Consider the following 25677-nt stretch of genomic DNA (forward strand, 5'->3'; position numbering starts at 1 on the left):
ATGGATACATCAAAATATATCGAGTCATATACTTATGACAAGATACACAAACAACAAGATTGGAGAAACTAGAAATTATAATGGCTAAGACATACTCAAAACATAGAGATGGACTTGTTAGGCAAAAGAAGAAGAAGAATAAAAATCTGATTCTGAAACAGTGAAGATTACAGCAGAGAAAAGGTCATATTACCAGATATCAGTCTTATATGTAACACAGAGTTTCAAAGTTTTACATTGAAATTGTAAGGAGTAAGTTGTTAATCAAATCAGAGCAATAAAAGATGCATATTAAGCAACCACTAATGGTGGCTAGTATATTGCAGTAGCATGAAGAGAAAATGCTGAAGTAGCACCAAAATCTCACATATCGAGTTATAAAGCTTATGCATGATTTTCCTATTACTAAATCCAATGTCTGATTTTGTATTGTGTGCAGGAAAAAAATGTTGTAGTAATTTCTGATCGCCGATCTAACTCTTTTATTTCACCATAAAGCAATTCTCTGTCAAGAATGCGCTGCATGGTTTGATAATAGTGTAGGGCAAAAAATTTGGAAATCAGACCTTGTAGCATCATTGCTCAAAAGTTAAAGGTAAAACTATGACCTGATATAGAAAAAAAAATAGAAGAATAGGACCTACTTCTTTGTCTGGTTGCTATTTAACAATTAATCTTCATGCATGTAGCTAGGTATCTTAGTCTAGCCTTTTAAACAAAGTTAGCTCTATATCTACACTTTGTCTTTTTGCACACCATTTGACCTATTTTACATAAAGACTAGGGATTAAACATAAAGGAACCACTGAAATGAAAGATCGAGGATGAAATGCTATATCAATGAGGAACTAAGTATAAAATAGCTGACATTCAAAGGTGGCCTCAAATTTTTTTTATTTAAAAAACATTCTTTTGGAAAGAAATTGGGTAAGACTCAATCAAATTTCTTAAAATGAAAGGACATGATATAAAATAAACGATACAATAGAATAGAGAACAGGATAAAAATTGCATCAACTACCGCAATTGCTTTATTATCTTGCCCATTTGATAAAGAAGGAGGCATGCAACTTCGCAGGTTTATGCCATTTGACTTTCTAAGTTGATCAAACTATGTCGCCTAGAGTATTGTTGACCACTTATGCTATGTTTGACCAGGATATTCTAAACTAGTGCTCTCTTGTACCTTTTAAGAAAATTAAAATATACCATGTTTAGGCCACTAAAACAAAGCTTACCTACTCCATTGAATGAATTCTACTATTCTAAAATAAAAGCTTGACTTCTAGGAACTGCAGAGAGCTAAATCAACGTAGGTATACAGCTCAGCCTTTGAATCAAGTCATGCAAAGGAGACAGCAATACATAGATTTTAGATGAGTCCATGCCATTGACTGAACTCTTTCTCAACTAGTAATTTCTTTTTGTTTCTCGGCAGCCGCCATGGTATGGTTGGCCCTTAATGTGGTGAAACTTTTAGTTGAATTCAATCAGATCTATTACTGAGCTGGTGGACCAGTCCAACCATAAACCAATGCTTATGTATCGCTTTCTTTCCATCATGCTCCTTTTTTATCTATTTTTATGCATGTTGGTTGGTGGCTGGATTGGTCCACTGTTGAGCTGGTGGGTCTGATTTAACCAATAATTTCTCCTTTGTGAGCCCAACCAATCGATGGGGCATAGAATTGGCCCCTGGTCGTTGGGTAGATAACACTGTAGCAGATCTAACCAAATATTAATACAAAATGGTACTTGAAAAATGACTGCACATTATTATTATTTTTTTTTGTTAAGTAGTCATATATAGTCAACTGACCTTGGAGAATGCGTAGATCAAATGGTTTGCCACATCCAAGTAAGTCTAGCCAAGGACACTAGTGCTACTAGTATGAGTTAGAGAGTTTGTTTAGATAATTATAATTATTTAAAATTCTAGGTGTCTCAACATTGACTCACCTAGAATTTTAAATAATTATAATATTGAATATCCTCTCTCTAATTCTTAAAAAAATATAAATAAAATGAACTATAAAGATCGACTCACCTAGGGTTTTATACATCCTTATTTTACAGACACATTTTTAACAGATGCATCTTTTACATATAAGTTTTTAAATAACTAAAATGCACAAACTGATACATGAGAACACCCATCCATAAAATAACAGAAAGATGAGGAAATTTTATGAAAATAATTGCGGTCGTATGTTTGCAATTTTTAACGTCTCATTTATTACCAATGACACTAGAGTCCAAACTGCATGAGAATTGCAATTCCCAAAAGCCATGAAAACAGTTGTGTCTGACACAGCTGAAAACAAAGGGCCCAAAAAGCATGTCGCAACTGAACGAATTAGTGGAAATGGTCAACGGGAGAAGATCCAACAGCAAACTGCAAACACCCAGCCCTCAAAACTAACATACCGGTCACATACGTGTCTTTCGTTCAATCGTTACAAAGAAAGCTTGCTGTCCCATCTCTGGAATCGCATCCACACAGCGCTCTTTCTGTGAAAGTGCCAGTTAGAGCCCCGGCATACTCCGGCGGTCCCCAGCGCCGCTGCGGCCGCCGTCGCATTCACGGGCCTTGCCCACCGGTCCACCGGCCGCCCCTCCGCCCCCACGCCACGTCACCCCTCTCCCCTCACGCTCCTCGCACGTGGCTCCCCCTGGTGACTAAACCAAGGACCCCTCATTAGAATATATTCACATTAATTAAGACTAAAACGGAATAACGAGAGAAGAGGGGACTTAGAAAGAGAGGGAGAGAAGAAGGTCGTGCTTCCGGGCCGAAGCTGAGGAGCGGTTTTCTTTGGAAAGCAAAGAGAGAGTAAGAGATGGGGAAGAACGTGTGACCTCTAACGACGGGAGAAAAAGAAAGAGGCCGCTACTTCGCCTCAGCTGCTTAGGGTTTCTGCTAAGCTCCGGTAATTCCACGCCCCCTCGCGATCTATTCCATGTATTTCTTCCGTTTTTCTTTGTAAATTTCTTCTGCTTTTGCTTTGCCTTCGTCCCTTGTTATCGTTTCTTGGAAGACTGTGGCTTCTTTTTTTCTCTTTATTTCTTGGTTTTGAATCTCTCTTTATGCTGTTTGCTTCAGCGTGGCGGAGGTGGCGATGGGGTAGGGGTTCGGATTTTGAATAACGTGGCATAAATCTTGATTTTTTTTTTGTTTCTCACCCAATTTTGGATTAATTTTCGGTTTCTGATTTTCTTTTTGCCGAATTTGTCTCCGGAATTTTTTTTTAATATAAAAATTCTAAATCCCCCTTCCGATTTGATGAAGTTTGGTATGCTGATTTGGAGTTTATCTTGCGATTTATTAGCGTTTCGAGTTAGGGTTTGATCGTATTATCATGATTAGGCTTGTTGCTTTATGGGTGTCGTTGAAGATAAGTTAGCATGAGATTCTTGATTTTGAATTTTGAATCTAGTACTGTAATTCCTCTCCAAAAATCTGGTACCATTGTTTTATTTTTTATGATATGTATGATTGTGTTTGGTTAATCTTTTTTCCCCTTAATTTCTTGATTACAAAATACATTGTCGACGGAACTGCTTTAAGTTTTGGTTGAATTGTGGGCACCAATTGTCTCTCCCCCCCCCCCCCCCCCCCCACTTTGTACGATGTTTTAGTGAAAAAAATACCGTCTAAACTGTGCGTATGAGCTAGATAAGATTCCACCTTCATTTGTCAGGCTTGGAATGTGATTTGCTTTATTGCCTCTTCGTTCTATTTACAAATATGTTGTGGAATGATATTGAAACATTAGCGAATGCTGAAAAGTTCTCCTGCGTTTGGTGATTGTTATCTGGTTAAGGTACTGTGTTGATGTTGACCAATGTTATAGGGTGTACCGACTCTCCAAACAGTTGTTCTGTTATGTACGTGTATTCAATTCCTGGTTACTTAGAAGTGATTGATGATGATGAAACGTAATGGAGAACTATTCACTGATGGAGAACAGAAACACAATCTTTCTTTTGTCTTTCTTTATTTGCAATATTTCGCCAAACGAAACCAACAACTTCTCAAGTTTTTTGGTCTGGGTTGGTTGTTTGTTGTCCACATATGTTTGCATTGGCTTTGTTCCTTTATTAGCATTCTGGATTCCCCCCTATGGCATCTTCCTGTTGCAATGCATCCTTTTCCCGATTACTCCATTTCTGTTTCAATGCATCTTTTTAACATTATTTTTTTAAATTTTTCTTCATTTTTTTATTTTCAGGATTCTTTCTTTGAAATTTTTCATGTTGTTTCCGGTTCATCAGCAGTTGATTATTGTTCTTGTATTATCCATTTAGCGATGCATCCTTGTGCCCCAACATGGACAGAGTTAACTATATTGACAGCTATGGCTTGTCACGTTGTTTTGAAAACCGAAGTAAGACAGACATGATTCAAGGAGGACAAATTGGAGGAAAAAATGAAAAACAGATATTACGAGCTGCTCTTGGATGAGTTATCATTGGAGCAGTTCCTGGATGAGCTGCTCATTGGGAGTTTAGGAAAATTCCATAATAAAATATTCTGTTTCTTTTTGAATTTTGCGAGTCCTTTGTAATTTATTGATATTGCATAATTGCATCGACCATACGTTGAATATACAGTTCCTTTTCCTTTCATCAGCAAGGCTTTTTAAATAAGATTTTGATGCTGCTGATTTAGAAAATCTTCAAGAAGCTTCACTAGTCTCTTTCCTCTGTTTATAGCGAAGGTTTTGTAGCCATGTCAGGTTGGCTTGGCAAACAATTCATGTTGTCAAAGTTGGGTTTGAACCTTAAAGGTTCTTGAAGTTAATATGCAGGTTAGGATATTTGAAGGATTGACATATTTCAAAGTTGAAGGAACCTAAACCTTAATACGCGGGAGGATTTTTATATATTTGAATTGATTGGGACTTGATGCATGGTGTTTGGAATTCAAGGAAAAATTTATTAAAGGAGGTAGGGTCTTACACAAGGATTAAGGATGTAATTTTTGATACAGAATTTAAGGATTTTTAGGGATGAATATGAGAATTTTAAGTTTGCGAAAATTTAACAATAATCCTATCATTTGCACAGACTGTGAAAGTTGAAACAAATAATATAACTTAACGGAAGGCATGAGGTGGTTTAATTGATGATATGCAGAGGTAGATGTTTGCAGGTGGGGATTTGAAAGCATGGTAATGATACATAAGATGAGTAAGAAGAGATTATATAAGAAGTAACGTACTGTTGGCATCACATCAGCAAAGTCTCCAGCCACCATATATAAGAAGTAAGAAGAGATTATATGAGTGTCCTTATTTCTAATTTCTTTTTTGTTTTTTTTTTTCGGGGGGGAGAGGGGCAGGGGTGTAACATATGGATATGATTGTCAAACATGCATATTGGTCAGGACATTGAGCCAAACATGCATACTTGTCAGAAAATTAATTAATGATGATTGATAAATATCAAAACTAGAATTTAAAAATTATTGATTTTGTGTTATGTAGTAATGTAAGGATGCTTATGGTAAATGTTACTAACACTTGCTTTATGAGTCATTTCATAATTGAATAAAAACAAGGAGCCGAAGATGTTAGGGGCTACAGCTACGCTTTTGCAGCACCGAACATGGTTCTGAGTACTCAAGACATTGTGTCTGGAGAGGTTTCACTTGCCTTAGGTGGTTAGTGGAGTTGGGCTCTTGTGTAGCGTGTGTTTTCGATTGCGTGAAGACGTGCTTGGCCTTTGTCTAGAGCAGTGGATGTGCCGATGGTGTGGAAGGCTGCTGCTGGGTTCACTGGATCAAAGAAATGACATTCGATTATACTCTCCTCGGTGACGATATGGTCATCGGAGATCAGAAGGTAGGTAGCTCTATACTATAGAAAGTGTCTTGCACAGATTTGGGGGTCAGCCTTTCGATGTCGAAATCGCTGGTCTCGGATATTGTAGCCTTGGAATTAATTAGCAAAGAAATTCCGTTCATATAGAAAAATAGTTCATTTTTTAAGTTCTCTTCCTGTGGCTATATGTACATGGTGCATATTTAAGACCTTTACATTTTTCATACAAGAAGCCATTACTCTTATTAACAAAAGCAAAATAATCTCTGCTTCAGATTTATTATATGTTATCTATTCTTTTGTTTATGGACTATAATCTTCAAATTTTCACATATATGTTTAATTTCCTCATTCTGCCCATCATCCATTTTTTTTTATTGATTTTGCTACATGGTGCATTTGAGCATGTTTCTGACTAATAACATCCTCTATGATAAGGCTAAGTAGTGCAAGATAGTGTCATCAAGCTATTTGAAGAATCAAAAAAAAAAAACACTAAAGTTGATAATGGCACATCTAATAAGACACTCCAGATCTAAAGGTACAGCTAGAGTTAACAAAACTTATAACCTTTTGATCAGTTTTTTTTGCTTGATTGATGACCTTATAAAGTTTTTGTTTTTTTTTTAAAATGAATCCCATGGTTTTGAGATTTTTTTTCTTGAAATTTTTATTTCTTAATACTTCCTCAAACAAGTTTCAATTTTGCACATGCTACTTTCACAACTAAACTGGAAAAAAGGGAGTGTTCTCAGTCCTTTTTTATCATTCTAAGTTTTTATTAATATGCTTGGGCTAACAGATCTAACAAAGGAAACAAAAAATGTAGAGTGAAAGATATTTGACTTTCTAACTTCACCATTGTTCAGAAAGGGCAAAAATTGGCTGTTGAAATCAGTTTTGTCCAATCAATTTTCATTTTTCAGTGAGATTGCAAATGAAAAAGAATTTGGCTCTAGTCTGCCTTACTAGCCAATTTGTGGTGCTTTGTCAAACACTGTTTCTGAATCTGCTTTGATTTGGCTGGCAATTATCTAGTGTTTTTGTTTTGAGTGGCAGTATTATCTCTTCTCTGACTTTTGTAACCATACTACCAATTTATTTTCAATTAGGTAATTTTTCATCCCATTTTTTTTTGCTCTCTTTTTAGAGGTCTGTGCTGTTGGTGCTTAGTTATGTTTTTCTATAACAAATTCCAAACTATGATACTTACTCGAATTAATTAAATCCGCTAAAGGTAATCAAAATTTTAAAACTATGTTTTTTATGAGAATAAAACTATACATATGTTATTTTCTGAGAAGCTATCTTAAAAAGCATATACTTGTGTTTAGTGTAATTTTGAATTTTCCTATTTAACTCTTGTTCCTTCCTATGCATCAAATGTACTATGGATGGCCCAGATTTGTTCAAGGTTCCTGTGTGCATTTATTTATAGGGTTGGATCCCCATCATCATTTTTGAGATAAAAATAATTCTTCAATTCCTTGAGCAATACACTAACTAAATTATGAAATTTTACATGAAGTATTTTAAATCTTTATCTTTATCAATTTTCAAAATATCTACTAATTAGTTTCTTGAACTGTTAATTTACTTATAACTAGTGGATCAGTGATTGTCAAACAATTAAATTGGGTACTAGAAAGATTTTGTACTCTCTGACTATGGCAAAGACTACATCTGGCTCTCTAATGTTTAGTTTCTTTTATCTGCATTGGGTGATGGAGCAGATTCATATATGAGTGGCATAGCAAATCTCATGAATTTTAAGAAGACGGGAGCACCAAACTGGTGTCTTCATATTTAAGTGGCATAAATAAAATGCATAACTACTTTTAGTTTTTGCATTCAATATGTATTCATTTATGAATCACAAAGCAATAAATTGTAAAATAAATATTGAATTGGGGTTGTTTTTTCTGAACCAACTAGATCTCCGCCTTCTTGTACGTACCACTGATTGAGGGAACCCGCAGGTCTTGAGTCTTAGTGGGAAAAGTTTTTGATAATACATGGGACAACAAATTATGCATGATTGGAGAGTGGAGAAGAAGCAGTAGGTATCAGCTGCATGAGCAAAAGGATTTTAATGAATATGTGTTGCCCTAGGTAAATTAATTCAGTTACTAGGATCATCGTAATAGTTTTAGATCATGGCATCTTTTATGTGAGATAGACCATGGATGGAAATTTTGGGACTGCTGATTGTGCATTCTGTGTGAGCTTAGTTACTATTAGCAGTCTGATGGATCTATATATACAAATATCTGATGTACACATATGGAAGTACATATGCACACATACATGTAGATATGTATACAAATGATAGTATTGATGGAAGGTGCAATTGTATCAAATCATGAAAAGAAAAGGCATGCATGGCTGCAAATGAAATCACACTAGGCACACCAAGCTAAAAGTCAAGTTTGAGTGCTGTGTCCTGAATAGTTTTGACATACATATGTTTATTTGGTTAGCACCTTGTAACCCATATTGTTGCCTCCTATTAGATGGCACTGCATGGATATAATTGTTAGAGAATTGAGCGTATAATTATGATGTGGCACACTGGTTAGAGCCAGACAGATGCAAGCAGAATCTTTTTTTTTTTTGGCGCCTTTGGGTGGGGGTGGTTAGGCAGGATAACACGCCACTTCAACCTCAGCCACCCCAAAGTTTTTTTAATAAATATTTGATCAGGTATTCTTAATGTTTGGCTATATGTTTAATAGACTGCCCCTTTCGATCAATTGTGTTGACATTGTTATGACATTCCTTATCAGTTACTTCATGGATTAAACTTGTATAGGCTTTGTAATCTGCCCCAACAATCAAAGGGACTAGTTGTCAAGTTGCTTCGTGGCTCGTGGTTGAGTTGCTTTAATTTTTTAATAATCCATGAGTTGGGAATTTAAAGGAGGGTTGCTGTATTGCCTTCTTTAAACAATAAGGAGGTATTTTCATTTAATCCTATCTATCAACAGTTATACATGGACGGTCTGGATTATATGTAGCAAGGTCCGCCGTACTGGTATCGGTCGGCGTATCGGTGGCGTCCCGGACCGGTACGAAATCGGTCCCGTATCGGTCCGAACCGGTGGCGTACCGGTCCGAACCGGTTCCGTACCGGTTCTTCAACAATAAATTGTTGGTACCGGATTTCACGTTGATCCGGTACCGGTCCCAGGCCAGACCTGTACGTACCGGCCTGTACCGGCCGTTACGGACCGATACGGCAGACCATGATATGTAGTGATTTTCAGGAAAGTCAAACCCTCCCATTGCACAACTTGCACCCACAATATTCAGAAAACAGAACTCTTTTCTTTAAGTTATGAATTCAACTCTAAGTTGAGTTTGGAAAAAGAAGAAACTAAACTTGCACCCATTGCATAACTTTTTCATATCTAAGTTTGATCTTTTATGATATTTTTTGGGAAAAAAATGATTTTGATGCCCTCCTTTTTTCCCCTTTTTCATCAAAGAAGAGGAAGAGTAATGTCTATTTTCTTGATTCATATATTTTATATTTTTAATTTGTTTTATTTTTTCTCAATTTTTATTCATATTATGCTTTTTAACTCACTTGTATATCTGAAATATTTTGAAATTCGAATACGGGAGCAATATCTTCTGCTCTCTCTTTTTTTAGTTGCTTGCACCTTCCTCCTAGAACCCACCCCGACCAAAATAAACATAAGTAGCGCTAAAATCTTGGATCTGGCAGATTGGCACCAATGTTACAGGTGCATCTTGGCATGCACTTTCATTCTTTAGAAGTACATTCTTGTATACAAACATACACACGCCTCTATACATACACGCCCCTCTATGTGGTGACATGCTTTAAGGGACGAGTCCTTTGTAAGTTTATTTATATGGCGTTCTGTTGTGTTGGAATGGCGTACACTCCAGCACTTCTTTCCTGAAATTGATTCTATCAAGCTGGGATCTTAAAGGAAACTTGGAGACTGACCATGCATGCTTTGCTGCCCATCTTTACATTTTTGCCATCTGTGTCAAGTTAAATATTAGAGCGATCCAGCATGTACGCCAATTGCTGGAAATTAGGAAACTCATCATTCTTTAGCTCCTCTTTATCAACTTCCATGTAATATTTTAGTTGATATTTATAAAAGAAGGTATTCTCTGAGTACTGAGTTGTACAAATGTCAACAGCCATGATGATAATAAATTGAATCTCTCGATTGGATGCTAGCGGGGTCCTCAATGCGGTGTTAGTTACTTAGGATGCTGTTTCATTGAAATATGACCTGTGGAGATCACAGTTGTTTGTACTGATAGTCTGCAACTTCTTTATTACTTTTTCTTACTCTTTGCATTTATTGCACTTGTTTAAAATAGTGCATGAAGTATCCTTCTATGGTTACATGCGTTACTAATGCAAGTAAAGCAATATGTGATGGCAGCAACTAACTAATAAGCATTATGCTAAGGAAGATTATGAACTTTGTGTCTGATCCAGTAGAAGGCCCTGTTTGGGGGAGCTTTTGGAGGGCCAGAAAGCACTTTCTGGCCCTCCAAAAGTACTTTTAGATAAAAAACTGTGTTTGATAAATTTTTCAAAAAGCTGTTTCAGCTTTTGCGGGAAGCTGAAAACAGCTTTTGGAAGGAAGCTCCAATTTGGAGCTTTTGGAAGGAAGCTGTTTCAGCTTTTTCGGAAAGCTGTATTTTTGACAAAAATGCCCATATTAAAATAACATAATTACATAGTTTATCCCTGTATAAACTTAAAAATCTGCTGGAGCCAAGAACCCAAGCCGTCGGACTCCCTTCCGTAAGAAAAGGTATTTTTCTTTTCAATTTTTGTATGCATCTCTTGAACCACATTTTAGAAGGAAAAAATTTTAATCCTTTTCCATACCTTCCAAAATCAATCTATTGTTTTTTTTTTATCATCAACCTCGCGGCCCACGCTGAGGTCCTCCTCGAGCGTGGACCACGAAGAAGAGCCCATGGACCGCGGAAAATTATTTTATGGAAAATTATAGAAAATTATTATGGGAAATTATTTTATACCAATAATTATAATATTTTATACCTTTATTTTTGTATTATACTATAAATATAATATCATATTATATTATATCATAATACATTAATTTGTTATGTTAAATAATTTAATATTATGTTATATTATGGAAAATTAATTTATACTAATTTTTTTAATACTATAATATAATAATCGAGAAATTGCAATATAAAATAATATTATAATATTTTATACCTTTATTTTCGTATTATACTATAAATATAATATCATATTATATTATATCATAATACATTAATATGTTATGTTAAATAATTTAATATTATGTTATATTATGGAAAATTAATTTATACTAATAATTATAATATTTTATACCTTTATTATTGTATTATACTATAAATATTATATTATATTACATTACATTATAATACATTAATATGTTATTTTAAAAAATTTAATATTATGTTATATTATGGAAAATTAATTTATAATATTAATTATAATATTTTATACCTTTATTATTGTATTATACTATAAATATTGTATTATATTACATTACATTATAATACATTAATATGTTATTTTAAATAATTTAATATTATGTTATATTATGAGAAATTAATTTATACTAATAATTATAATATTTTATACTTTTATTATTGTATTATACTATTAATATAATATATATTACATTATATCATAATACATTAATATGTTATGTTAAATAATTTAATATTATGTTATATTACCAAATATTAATTTACTCTAATAATTATTACTATTATGCTATATTAACATAATATTATTTTATATTACAATAATATTATACTATATCGTATATTTATATATTAATTTATGTTATGTTTTATTATATTATGTTGTATAATACCATGCAATGTCCTTTATAGTAATTTTGTCATATAAAAGTACTTTCTCAATTTGTTGACCAAACACAAAACAAAGCACCACAGCACTTTACGAATGTAGTTACCAAACAGCAAACAGCTTTTTATAACAGCTCTACTTCAGACAGCTCTACTTCCAACAGCTCTACTGTCAACAGCTCTACTGCTAAGGCCCTGTTTGGGGGAGCTTTTGGAGGGCCAGAAAGCACTTTTTGGCCCTCCAAAAGTACTTTTAGATGAAAAACTGTGTTTGGTAAATTTTTCAAAAAGCTGTTTCAGCTTTTGCGAGAAGCTGAAAACAGCTTTTGGGAGGAAGCTCCAATTTGGAGCTTTTGGGAGGAAGCAGTTTCAGCTTTTTCGGAAAGCTGTATTTTTGACAAAAATGCCCATATTAAAATAACATAATTACATAGTTTGTCCCTTTATAAACCTAAAAATCTACTGAAGCCAAGAACCCTAGCCATCATACTCCCTTCCATAAGAAAAGGTATTTTTCTTTTCAATTTTTGTATGCATCTCTTGAACCACATTTTAGAAGAAAAAAATTTTAATCCTTTTCCATATCTTCCAAAATCAATCTATTGTTTTTTTTTATCATCAACCTCGCGGCCCACGCTGAGGTCCTCCTCGAGCATGGACCACGAAGAAGAGCCCCTGGACCGCGGAAAATTATTTTATGAAAAATTATGGGAAATTATTATGGAAAATTATTTTATACTAATAATTATAATATTTTATACCTTTATTTTTGTATTATACTATAAATATAATATCATATTATATTATATCATAATACATTAATATGTTATGTTAAATAATTTAATATTATGTTATATTATGGAAAATTTATTTATACTAATAATTATAATATTTTATAACTTTATTATTGTATTATACTATAAATATTATATTATATTACATTACATTATAATACATTAATATGTTATTTTAAATAATTTAATATTATGTTATATTATGAAAAATTAATTTATAATAATAATTATAATATTTTATACCTTTATTATTGTATTATACTATAAATATTGTATTATATTACATTACATTATAATACATTAATATGTTATTTTAAATAATTTAATATTATGTTATATTATGAGAAATTAATTTATACTAATAATTGTAATATTTTATACTTTTATTATTGTATTATACTATAAATATAATATATATTACATTATATCATAATACATTAGTATGTTATGTTAAGTAATTTAATATTATGTTATATTACCAAATATTAATTTACTCTAATAATTATATCACTATTATGCTATATCAACATAATATTATTTTATATTACAATAATATTATACTATATCATATATTTATGTATTAATTTATGTTATGTTTTATTATGTTTTGTTGTATAATACTATGCAATGTCCTTTATGGTAATTTTGTCATACAAAAGTATTTTCTCAGTTTGTTTACCAAACACAAAACAAAGTACCACAGCACTTTACGAATGTAGTTACCAAACAGCAAACAGCTTTTTATAACAGCTCTACTTCAGACAACTCTACTTCCAACAGCTCTACTTCTAACAGCTCTACTGCCAACAGCTCCCCCAAACAGGGCCGAAGTGAAATATCTGTGATGGGTGGGTGGACAGGTGTCCTAGTGAGTTCATGTGCTCAGAGAACTGTCATCTTTTGAAGTGTATCCCTTGTGAACATTCTTCTGCTTATTTTTTAAATTTAACATCGTTTCCAGAACATGCGGCAGATGAGGTATAAGAGGTTGCGTTCTTTGTAAAAGTGAACTCTTATAATAGTCACTTTCTTCTTGAAACATATGGCTTGCTTGATGAAGATTTTACATGCAAGGATGTTAGACATCGGTAAAATTCATTTTTCATTTGAAGTTTCTGGCTTCTAGAATCACTGCATGGGTTAGTGTATTACTGTTTAAGAATTTGCATTTTGAAATTAATAGTTCATCAACATGCGTTATTTGTTGAAGATAATTATGATGATGGCTTATATAATTGGTCAACTTATCAACTTATGTTCACTGCAGAGAAGAAAGCCACATATACTTGGTCTGAAGTTTTTACCATTGTTTTCTCCTCACCTGTTTCGGGGGCTGGATGCTTTAATAATAGCATGTTGCATGGATGGCATAGTTGAAGTTTATAATCTTCTTGTGTGAAACAATATGACACTAGAAGATTTCTTTACTCTTACTGAGATGAAGAATGGCCTTTCAACTCTTGCAAGAGTTGAAGAGCTGATTTCAGTGATGGAAAGGCAGAAAGATTGTGTTACGAATAATGCAGGCGATACTGCAAGACAATGGTCAACTGTTACGGGCACCTTAGCAGCCACAGAAAACAAGGACTGTCTTAAACATTTTGTTGAGTTAAATGGACTCTTCTTTCTCAATCATTGGCTTCAAGAAGCTTTGAAGTGTAGTAATGATGTCAGTAGCAGTACAATGGAAGAAGTAATAAATTCAATACTTGGATCCCTTGAGAGGCTTCCACATGACAAGGAAAAGTCAACTGCTTATGGAATTTGGGTCACTGTTGAACAATTGCTAGGTCAAAATAACCCTAGCATAAGGGAAAGGGTGAAGAATTTGCTCGATAAATGGAACAATAGAAGGGTGGACGATGTTAGTAACCAGGATATGGAGAATGGCGGGACATGCCAAGATAACCAGCACAAGCCTTCAGCTGATGCAAACACAGTTGATGTTGTACACTCACTGCAGCCAGTTGACATTTCTTCACACAATGTATTGCCTCAGGAGGGGAATTGCACGGTAGGCTTTGCTGGGACTGAGTCTCACCACCCAAATTCTACAAAATGCTCTGACAGTCCCCAATTGGATACAATCAATGATGTAACAATTTCTGCGCCAAATCAGACGATGCCAACTGAGTCTCCAAATTCAGCAAATGCAAATGCAAATGAAGAAGAGATTAATTCACTGGGCTCCTCCCATGTGTCAAATTCTTTTCAGGAAAACTTTGCTATTACAGAAGAGTCTTCTGTCACAGTAGTGGAAATGGCCTCTGCTCGCTTATGCAGATCTACTGGTGGGGGCGGAAATGATGCTGATAAAGATTCTGAAGCTTCAGAATTAAATGATGTTGATGGTGCAAAAGAGATGGAGTTGGAGGTAGAGGTGAATATAACGGAAGGTGGCCTATGCAAAGCTAGTCAAAAAGAAAGTTGTAATGCTTCGTCATCTTCTGGTGTATCTGTGTCTGTACCTGCACAGATGAAATCCACTGTATCATGTGATTTTGATTCGCGGGAGAGCAAAAGTTGTATGTCAAAGAATTCAGAGCCTCAGCCAATGATTAAGGGTGCTGATTGCGGGTTGCCAAAGTATCTAAGTACCACAAAGGAGCTCAATTGTGTTGCTCGTGTTGCCAAGGGTTCTCAAGATTTGCCCAGCAGTGCATGCAACCAAAGTAAAATAGATGGTCCTGAGAATTCTATCCAAAGAAAAGAAGATGTGGGAAGTGATAGCAGCATTAAAGGGCATTGCAGTGAGGGAAAGCTGAAGGTGAGCGAGGGAGTTAACCTTGGGATCCTGAGTAGTTCTTCAAAAACAGTGAGCATGAAGGTTACGGATAAGATGGACAGGTCGGAAATGGAACTTGACTGCAGGGAGATTGATGCATTGGAAGTCGCACGGCAAGTTGCTCTTGAAGTGGAACGTGAAGTTGTTGACTACAGAGAGCCATTCTGTAGCTCTTCTCCTGATATTGATTCAGGGGGGAGAGTGGAAACCTGTAGCCCTGATTTGGCAGAAGGCAAACTGGATCAGCCAGTGATGGAAGAACTAAATGGGAACAAGTCACTGACTGGGAAAGATCTTTCTGATATTGCCTCTTCTCCCAAGGATGATAATCCAAGAATTCCAGTGCAAAGTGGCATTGATACTGAGAGACATGAGCAAGTTTTCAAACCTGAGCTGACTTCAGTTGCTCGAGAAAAAGAACGTAAGCTTGACAAGAATGTATGGGACTTTGATCTGAATGAAGATGTCTGCAATGAGGATGATCACTCAACTAACTCCATGCATAACAATCAAGTCAACCTGTCTGCGCCCAAAGCTATTGTTGCTGCTTCAAAAGGAGCTCCAGAATTTTCAATTAGCCCACTTCGCTTTGAAGGTGAACTGGGTTGGAAGGGTTCTGCTGCCAGGAGTGCTTTTCGCCCAGCATCTCCTCGAAAAACTCCAGATGCTGAGAAGACAAATTTGGGTCCACAAAACAAAACGAACTTCCTTGAAATAGACTTGAATGTGGCCGAGAGTGAGGATAATGTGGCTGATGAACAAACATCTGTAAGACAGATACCTTGTTCCCTTGGCTTTCCTTCTGGGGAATCTTCTATGGAGGTTAGTTCAAGAAGAGCAGAGAGGCTGAAGCTGGATCTTAATTGCCTTGGAGATGAGGATACGTCACCGCATCCATCATCATTTTGGAAACTTCATCACCAGAACGGAGATCAGTGCCTGTCCACTGCTTCATCATCCTCAAGGCATCCTTCGATGAGAGATTTTGACTTAAATGATCACCCATCTTTATTTGACATTGGCGGTTCTCATAACCTGAATAAGTCATCTTCCAAGGCCTCAGGCATGTCTGGAAGCTCCGAACTTGATGATCCTGTTGTTGCAATTATGGGATCGAGGGTGGCTGTGGAAAAGAAGGATTATGGGAACCAAACTCGGCAGTCATATTTGGGGAATGGACCAAGTTTGGAGCCTGCTGTCTCTGCCCGACAGGTGCAGCCTTATGCTCACATGTGGCCGCCTGCTTATGTATATAATGGGCATGCCACCGGTCTTGCCATGCCTTACCCTCCAGCACAGTATGGACCTGGGGGCATCCCGTACATGGTAGATTCAAGAGGGGCCCCTGTTGTGCCACAGATACTAGGCTCGGCAGGACTGAGTGGTGCACGCACTGCCGTGCCCCCTTTTCCTATGAGTGTGGCTGGTGCACCTGTGAGTGTGAACAGGATTGGTTCTTTGCCATCTGGTTTGGATTTGAATTCCGGCATGACATTTATGGACAGCGGAAACAGGGAGCCAGGGGGTTTTAGGCAGGTTATGCATGGACACAATGGTTTAATGGAAGAGCAGACTTGGACTGCCTCACAGCTTGCAAGTTCCCAGACGACACTGAAGCGCAAGGATCCAGACTCTGGATGGGATCCTCGAAGTTTGTGCTACAAACAAGTGACATCTTGGCCGTAACATTCTCTCAGGCTAACGGTTTTGTTTTGTGTTTTCTTTATAATTTTATCTTTCAAGGTTTCTTCGTCGTGGGAGGGGTGCCTTGCGTGATCGGAGAGTTGTTCACAAGATTGGTTCGGTGAAAGATGAATCGACCGATTGACATGTGGGAGTGGCTTCAGAAAAGGTAAATTGAATAATGTTGGTTATACTTAGCTCAGGAAATTTAATTTCTGGAAAAAATGTTAGGTATTTTTGTTTCATATTGGTTTTCTCTCTTCTTTTTTTAAAATTTTTATTGCTTTGTGAAGGCAGTCTCATCTAGTGGAATCTGGGATCATGCATCTGTACATTCCTCATAATTATTTTAACATATTGAAAGAATTTGGGTTCTACCTGAAAGGCTTTAGTTCTGGTTATCTGTGCCAGTATAGTGAAATATTTGCTGTATTTATTTTAATTATAAAAAGCCATGCGAGAGTCTCCCCGTCTCATTGGGTATTGGTGCAATTTCCTAAAATTTTGTTCATTTCCGTCAACTGCTGAGGTCAAACTTCATTTTTAAGGTAGTTGATTTGTTGTTGTGCGATTGTCGGTAGTGGAGAAAGTATTCTTCACGGCTGGATGATGTTCGAACTGAACATTATAACAATTCGATTATGTGTTGGGTAATCGCCTTTCCTGGATTTCATTAATAAAAGAATAATATATGGGTAACTCTATGCTGAGTTGGAAAGTGCTAAAGTGATGCAGCAATTTTTTTAAGAGAAAAGTTACATAATCTGTTGTTAACCTTCTTATTTCTCCGTTGACCGTCAGTTAGTACATGATGCCGGTTGTCTACGTTATTTTGTGTTAATGAGCTGCCATGAGAGAGTTAGACAATTGTGCAACTCTTTCGTGTGATATTTTGTTGCCGCATGCTGCAATCTTAAAAACTGCCGGTTGCTCTCAACCAAGAGGGGTTCAACTAGTCTCAATGGAGCTTGGGTAAAAGTGGATAGGATAATATCCATATTCATATCTATTAAAGAAAATTGATATGGATTTGGATAGATAGCGATTTGAACTGTATTCGAATATCTAATTTTATTTGAAATCTTATTTAATTTTATATAGTATTTATAAATTTTTAACCAAAATATATAATTATACGAATATGTTATTAATTTGATTTATGATGCATTTAGTAATAATTTTAATTTTATAGTTATACATTAATTATTTAATTTATATTCATATTTATGTCAATAATTTCAGTATTTCATTTCTATCCGTATCCGTTTAAATTAAATATATTAATATAAATTTTTTGCATTGTATCCATATTCGTGCTTGCATTTGTTAAATAAAATAAATATGGATATGGACATACTGATATTTGATCCGTATTCGATATGATTTTAGCTCTAGGTGGAGCTAAAAAAAAACCTTAGTCTGCGTCTGTCTCCTTGCTTATAATGGCCTGGTGACCTTTCCATATAAATTGCTTGCCGGATGGAATGATCACAGATTAGGCCACTCTTCATTGATGGTCTGAAACATGCCTCGATGCCAAGGCCGAAGTAGATGGCCGGAAAGTCCCAAGCTTGAGCCTGATGTCAGCAGGCCCAACCGAACTGAAGCATTAAAGCCTTTAGGCTTAGATATGGCCCGACCCAAGAAATCCTTGGTGCTTATTCCCTTTTCCTTGATTGCCAAAAACTGGAGGATGACCCCGACCTCCCTAACCGTCGATCATTCTTGCGTGCGTGTGTGCGTGTAAAAGCGGTGAAAAGAGTAAAAGCGGCAAAGGCACGGAGGGTGAGAGTGATGACCGTAGTCACGAGGGACGAGGTGACGGGATTTAAGGGGCTCGAGCGAGGACTCTTGCTTCAGCTATGCCTGTCCGCTTCCTCAATTCACATCATCTAGTGTCGCTGCTTAATGACGTGTTTGCAAAATTTAGATATATGCCAATTTTTTTCCTTAGCTGTTTTTTGTTCTCAATTATGAATTGATGTGCTGTGCTAATTAGTCAGTCAAACTTTGAGTTGTCCTAGATCTTGGAGCAATGATGCTAGGATGTTGTGAATTGAGGAAGCGGACACAGACAGCTGAAGCAACCATGATTCATTTTAATCATACGAGAATTATAGACGCGAGGTTCTTGTTTACTCATTTCCAATTATCCACCTTGTAGAGTAGCATGGTACTCTGTTGTAGACCAAACGTGCCGGTCTAGGATCCGAAACAAATACCAATTAAATCAAGCAAAGAATGGTGAAAGAAAATTTTGGAAAGAGAAATAAATTACTCAAAAAAAAAGAGGACTAAAATAATGGTTTTGCTCTATTCCACAAAGATGTTTCTTCAAAACTTTTCTAGCTCTATTAATGTAACTCTCTCCTCTCTTAATAAAACTACACTCTATCTCCTACTTAAACATAAAAATATCAATATCTTCTACTAAAGAATGAAAACATCACTAATTCACTTCAAGTTTAAAAAAACAAAATTAGATATATTGAGCTTAAGCTTCAACTTAATTTAACGTAGATTTGAATCCTAACAAGACTAAGATTTGGTAATGAATCTCAACCCTCTCTCATTGGAAAGTCCATGCCCATAATATTGGACTTGTTGAAATTGTGAAACATCATATCAAACATTGCCAATATTATCATAGTAACAACAATATATAATAACTTATTGAACCAACAATTAAATAGTAAAACTTCTTTGTTGGCCTAAACTACAATATCTTCACTTGCTCATCCTTTTCGATGCCTATTTTGGAGTGGATGATATCCTCTAATATTTATTTTCAACGCCGACTCCATTATTAATATGCGAAGGTTTCATAAAATATTTAGCTTATATTAACAAATACCAAGTTGCTGGCTACAATCATTAAAGCTCCATAAAATATTCCGAACAAATAAAATAAAAATAGTAAAAAAAATTGGAGAAAATAATGAATTACAAAAAAAATTAAAATAATAATTTTACTCCCTTTGCCCACGATAAATGAAAACCTCGATCCATCTGGCTGAAATATTGACAGTGAATACATATTTGTGAGAGCAGGAGACCAAGTCAAAAAAGAGTTAATGCGCTTCCTGGTAGCAACAGGTTGATGCGGACGCCCGATCCCCTCGTCAAACGATCCACCGACGAGGTCTCGGCGTGACCTCCGCCGCTAAGCGACGCCGGGTAGGTGGCTGTCGCCGGTCCCCCCTCGCAAAGAATAATAACTGTTTCCAGGGCTGCGACGCGGATGGAGGGTCTCAGTCCATAAGGCTTCCTTGGAACCGTCCCCGTATTTCGGCGCAAACGACGCCGAAGGCTATCCATGCTGACGAAGTGACGCTGGACTTGGACTCGGAGTCGGGACCCAAATCCTATTGGCCATATCATTAAGCCTCTCACATGGAATTTAAGTGCTAAAGAAAAAGGCAGATGCCGGCAAATCTTTTGGGTCGTTAGTGGTCATTGAGGTCATTTTTTGGGCCCACAATCCAAATCTAGGTGCGATACTGCCCACTGAACTTAAGGGACTCGTAGCTATGGATTCTTGGGTTTGTCGGGCGGACATCCTTCTCCTTGGCACGTGTTGGAAGTGAGGTCCTATATTGGAATGGGGATGGTAGCACTTTAATCATGTTTTAAAAATAAAAAATAAATCATAAAAGAGAACTTTTAGATAATGAGATCTAGCTTTTCTCTTACTATATGTAATTAAAATTCCAAATGATCGTTAATTATTCGATGCTCTCCGCTCCGCGCAAAAGACTCCAAAGATAAAAAGAACAAAAAAAAGAGTAGTTATTAAGAAAGACATGAAAAGAGGGAGTGTCTGTTGATTTTATTTCCTATGGTATGTTTTCCCCCTCTGTCTTCAAGGTCTCCCACATGCTTCTTATCTGCCATTTATGGGTGCAAGTTTATGCAGAGGTTAATAAGATTGCTGACCTAGTGGTAGCTTTTGTAACATCTCATGCAAGAATTATGCTTGGAAGTTGGAAGGCAATGAGCCTGAGGGTCATCATTGCCTTGATGTTATTGCACTTCTCACTGGGGTATGGTTAGGTATGCCACAAACTAAAAATTTAGTTTTCACTTTTGACCTGTGGGCAGGAGACAGCAAATTCTGAGACTTGTGATCGCCATTATAGGTTCAACAATGCATGGGCAAATTATCACGAGTGCAGTCTTTTACATGTCATTCGGTGGTAGCCTAAAGAAAATGAGAACAAAGAAAGCTGTGCCAAGTATTTATATCAGATTGCGTTTAATTTTTAAAATCATTTTATGTCCAGATAGAATGACCGAATAATTCTGTTTTGGTTGATATTTCCAATTAAGATATGCTGCACTGCAAAGAAAGACCGAGAGCGAAAATTAGCCCTGACCTCCCTCAAGCATTTTGTGCAAGTGGCTTCATTGGACTTCCCCTGTTTTCTTATGGCCATATAACTGAGAGTGGTCCAAGTTATATTTTGGCGTTAGAATACATCTAGGATTGAAATGATGATCTTATGGTCAAATTTGAGTTCTCTCACGAAAAAAACAGAAAAAAAAACAGGTGGGTTTCCAATATTGATGATTGATATTAGCATTAGAAAAAGAGGAGGCAGAGGGTAGCAAGTGATTGATTATCTTATCACCTAAAAGAAAAGATGACACATGATACAATGTAAATACTAAGTGTACAAATGACCGATATTAATTAAATCGTTAAAAGGCACATTGGATATTGGTGGTGGGGTCATAGTTTCTTCCACTCAAGAATATTTTGTGTAACTTCAATGTTTTATGATATTATCACACGATATTCCCTTGTAAAAGTAGACAATCTTACAATCTGATGTTAAAGAACAAGCATTTGCATTGTTTTTTGGTAGAATGTTTCATTTGGAGCGCATACAACTAAAACCTTAAAGACAGGAAGTTCAGAATCTTGCAGCAAGACTTAAATCTGCTTCATGTCCCTATCTCTGCTCGCTCCCCTCTCCAAACCAACAATGAATCGAACCAAAGAACCGTGATCGAACCCAAAAGCAGGGGGCTGTGCAAAACGGGATAATACTTCATTCCTCCTATTACATGACAAAACCTGTCAAACCAAATGACACACAAGATAAATATTACACACCAGAATTAAAACATCAAAACTCAATAGTGCCGAGTGCGAGAGCCCATACTATGTGATACTAAACATGCAACCAGCCCCTACCCACATTTAGGCGTAGCCCTCGCCCCACCACGTGAGCAAAGGAGAAAAAGGACACGACCCCTAATAATTTACACTGTACCCCACTCTATCTTCCTTGCAGGCCCCCTTTTTCTTTTTCCACTCACCTTTCTCGCACCCTTTTCTGCTGTCCTCGAGAGAAGACCTGGATCAGCCCGGGCCGGGCCGGACCTGATACGGTTTAATATCCAACCCGGCCGGTCTCCTCACCAACCGACCGTATTGCGTCCTCATAAGGGCTGGATCCGCGAGACCACGATAGGACTCCGGACCTCGTGCGTCCCATCCGACCATGTCAGGTACCCGTGCCCCAGCCCTCCGTCCGCCCCGTTACCCTCCCCAGTCGCCGTCACCGTCACAGCGAAGCTCCGTTTCTTCGCCCCCGCCGTGAACGCTAGCTTCCCCGGCCTCACCGTCACCGCCACTCCCTTCCCGACCACATCAACCTTCGCTTTGTACACCGCCTCCGCCTTCGCCCCCACGTTCGTCACCGTCCGCAGCACCGTCTTGCGCTGGGCGCGGCCGCCTGCCGCCGCCGTTCCGTCGAAGGCCACCGAGATCGAGGGGTAGTTCAGGTTCTCCGCCGCCGGCCGCTTCGCCGGGCAGCTCGCCGGCGCGTGGGTGATCACCTGGATCGCCTTCGGACCGTACCCCAGGGCGCAGAGGAAGGCTACGTAGTCCTGGTCCCCGAGGTCGTACACCAGACCGGGGTCCATGGCCCGGTCCAGGTTCAGGTGCCCGGCCCCGAAGTCCAGCGGCGTCGCGGCCCCACCGGTCGACTCGTCGGTGATCGGCTGGGGCCGGTTGTCGATGAGGTTCGCCGTGGTCATCATGGCCGATCGGATCGCCGCCGGGCTCCACCCCGGGTGAGCCGATTTGAGGAGCGCCGCCGCGCCGCTCACGTGGGGACACGCCATGGAGGTCCCGGAGAGGATGTTGAACTCCGTCTTCCGGCCGTCAGAGTCCAGCCCCGTCGGCCCCACGGCGTCGGTCCAGGCGGCGAGGATGTTGACCCCCGGGGCGATGAGGTCCGGCTTCAGGAACTCCGGGCTGAGGCCGTTGGGTCCGCGGCCGGAGAAGGAGGCCACCACGGGGGCAGGCTTGACGCCGACCACCGTCCCCTCGAAGGCCATGGTGGCCGTGGGATTGGCGGCGGAGGAGACGTAGGCCTTGATGGCGTCGCCCTCGTCCGAGCCGACGGAGCAGGCGGGCAGCACGTGGGCGTCGCCGACGAGGCCCTCGCCGTTGGAGTTACCGTTGGCGAGGATCATCGCGGCGCCGCCGGCCTCCTTGACGACCATTCCCTTGGCCACGCGGGGGCTGCTGCCGCGGTCGCAGATCACGATCTTGCCCTTCACTAGCTTGGGATCCAGAGAGTTTTCCATGCAGAGGGAGGCAGAGAGGCCGCCGGACTGGCCCGGGTACACCAGGGGAAGCATCGTGCCCGCGAGGGGCTTGCCGGAGTAGAGGGAGACCCCCGCGAGGCGGCGTCCATCGCCGAGGACGACCTTGGCAGGGAAGCTCCGGTCGATAGTGCCGGCACCGACGGTGGTGAGCCAGGGGGCGAGGTTGGTGACGGACATGGGGCTGGGGCCGTCGTTGCCGGCGGAGGAGGAAACGAAAACCCCTTTAGAGACGGCGCCGTAGGATCCGACGGCAATCGGGTCGAGGTAGTAGGGGGCGGCGACGCCGTCCCCACTGCCGATGGAGACGGAGATGACGTCGACGCCGTCGGCGACGGCGCGGTCGAAGCCAGCGAGGATGTCGGAGTCGAGGCAGCCGGCGCTCTTCCAGCAGACCTTGTAGACGGCGATGCGGGCCTTGGGGGCGACACCCTTGGCGATGCCGGCGGCGTAGTTGGCCATGCTGGCGTGGAAGACGTGGCGGCCAGCGGCAGTGGAGGCGGTGTGGGTGCCATGGCCGTCGGCGTCGCGGGGGGAGCGGAACTCGACGGTGTCGTTGATGCCGGCGCCGCCGAGGGCGGCGTTCGAGTCGTGGCCTTGGGAGAAGTAGCGGGCGCCGATGAGCTTGTGGTTGCAGAGGGAGGCGGGGAAGCCAGGGCCAGTCTCGCAGGCGCCGCGCCAGCGGGAGGGGACGGGGCCGAGGTTGCGGTCGGAGAAGCTCCGGCGCTCGGGCCAGATGCCGGTGTCGAGGACGCCAACGATGACGTCAGAGCCGTAGTCGGAGTCTGACCAGAGGCCGACCTGGGTGCGGAGGCCGAGGAACTGAGGGGAGCGGGTGGTGTGGAGGCGGCGGAGGCGGTCCTCGAAGACGGCGAGGACAGCGGAGTGGCGGGCGAGCTCAGCGGCGCGGTCGGGTTGAAGTGATGTGGAGAAGCCGTGGAAGACGGTGTCGTAGACGTGGAGGAGGGGGAGGGGCTCGCCGCCGCCGGCGAACGCCGGGGAGGCGTACCAGTGGGAGTGGGTGGGGAAGATGGACGGCTTGGAGCGGTGGTCCACCCGGAAGATGTAAATCTTCTTCCGGGAAGCGGTGGTGACGGCTTTCCCTTCCTTCGCCACCGTTGCTAGGGTTAGGGTTAGAAGGAGGAGGAGGAGAAGGGCGAGATGTGATGAAGAAGCCATGTGAGTGAGAGTGGGAAGTAGCGTCAAGCGTGCAGTGTGCGATATTGTCTGTTGATAATATAGACTTTAAGCAGTGGTACCCCAGCAGCAGTGGAATTAACACACGAAAACTAGAGCTTGGGTGGTGGGTGAGTGAGACTGCCACCGGATGGTGGGGTAATGGGGGAGGAGATACGGTTTAAATATTTGGGTAAACTTTGCTTGTTTTGTTTTTGTTTTTTTTGTTTTTTTGTTTTTTTTTTTTTTTTTTTTGGCTAAACTGGGTGATTCATACATAGCAGATATGAATACACCCTATAGAATTAGAAAACAAAAAGTTCCGAAGTGTTCCGGGCATCTTTCTCTTCTCGGCCTATAAGGTACCTCCCGAGTGGCACGCTACATACGCTGCCGCCCAGTTGGCCGCCCCATTGACCTCACGATACACATGTATAGCCTGCAATGTAACACCCTCCCTCGCCATCATCCAAATGTCACGAAGTAGGGGATGGGCACCACCATGACTGCTCGGGCCCCTACGGATCTAGCTGATCACCGTAGCCAAGTCACCTTCTATAAGAATCGAGCTCGCGCGGAGCATCCGCCGTGCGTAGGACAGACCCATCTAGACCGCTCGCAGCTCTGCTCTTGGAATCGAAGTATGAAAAAGCTGATAGCCTCTTGCTGCGCATCAAAATCCGGGCCTCTAACAACAAATCTGGCCCCTGCTGCTTTGCTTGTTTTAGGGCACAGATGTAGGAAGTTTTTTTTTTCTTTTTTTTTTCTTATCTGTTGTCAGGGATGAGTCAGCCATGATTCTTCGCAGGCCTGAGGGAGGGTGGACAGGGAACAGGTGGGAACCGGGGAATCCAGCTTCACTTCTTCCTAGTTCTAATTTAAAAAAAGGTATTAA

At 39.6% G+C, this 25677-nt stretch overlaps 2 protein-coding genes across 10 annotated transcripts; one reads left to right on the forward strand and one right to left on the reverse strand.

Moving 5' to 3' along the window:
* Positions 1-2704: 2704 nt before the first annotated feature.
* On the forward strand, positions 2705-17369 carry LOC103700927 (uncharacterized). Of its 9 annotated transcripts, XR_016395628.1 has the most exons (4): positions 2705-2930; positions 5564-5846; positions 13785-17154; positions 17279-17369. XR_016395628.1 is itself a non-coding variant. In XM_089923646.1 (3 exons), exon 3 carries the CDS (start codon positions 13923-13925, stop codon positions 16986-16988), a length of 3066 nt encoding a protein of 1021 aa, XP_089779772.1. In that variant the 5' UTR covers positions 2705-2930; positions 4233-10320; positions 13349-13922; the 3' UTR covers positions 16989-17369. The 9 variants fall into 9 exon arrangements, 6 of the variants coding, with proteins under 6 accessions (XP_089779772.1, XP_089779773.1, XP_089779775.1 ...); XR_015988294.2 differs by lacking the exon at positions 5564-5846; XM_089923646.1 differs by having other exon boundaries at positions 4233-10320; positions 13349-17369.
* Positions 17370-22018: 4649 nt separating this feature from the next.
* Positions 22019-24948, reverse strand: LOC103700878 (subtilisin-like protease SBT1.6). The gene has a single exon (XM_089923650.1). It carries the CDS (start codon positions 24783-24785, stop codon positions 22434-22436), a length of 2352 nt encoding a protein of 783 aa, XP_089779776.1. The 5' UTR covers positions 24786-24948; the 3' UTR covers positions 22019-22433.
* Between the last annotated feature and the right edge of the window lie 729 nt (positions 24949-25677).

This window comes from Phoenix dactylifera, chromosome 6 (genome assembly GCF_051530095.1).
Source record: "Phoenix dactylifera cultivar Ajwa chromosome 6, Ajwa_hap1_PhDact_Kaust_v1.1, whole genome shotgun sequence".
In the NCBI taxonomy this organism is placed as follows: domain Eukaryota; kingdom Viridiplantae; phylum Streptophyta; class Magnoliopsida; order Arecales; family Arecaceae; genus Phoenix; species Phoenix dactylifera.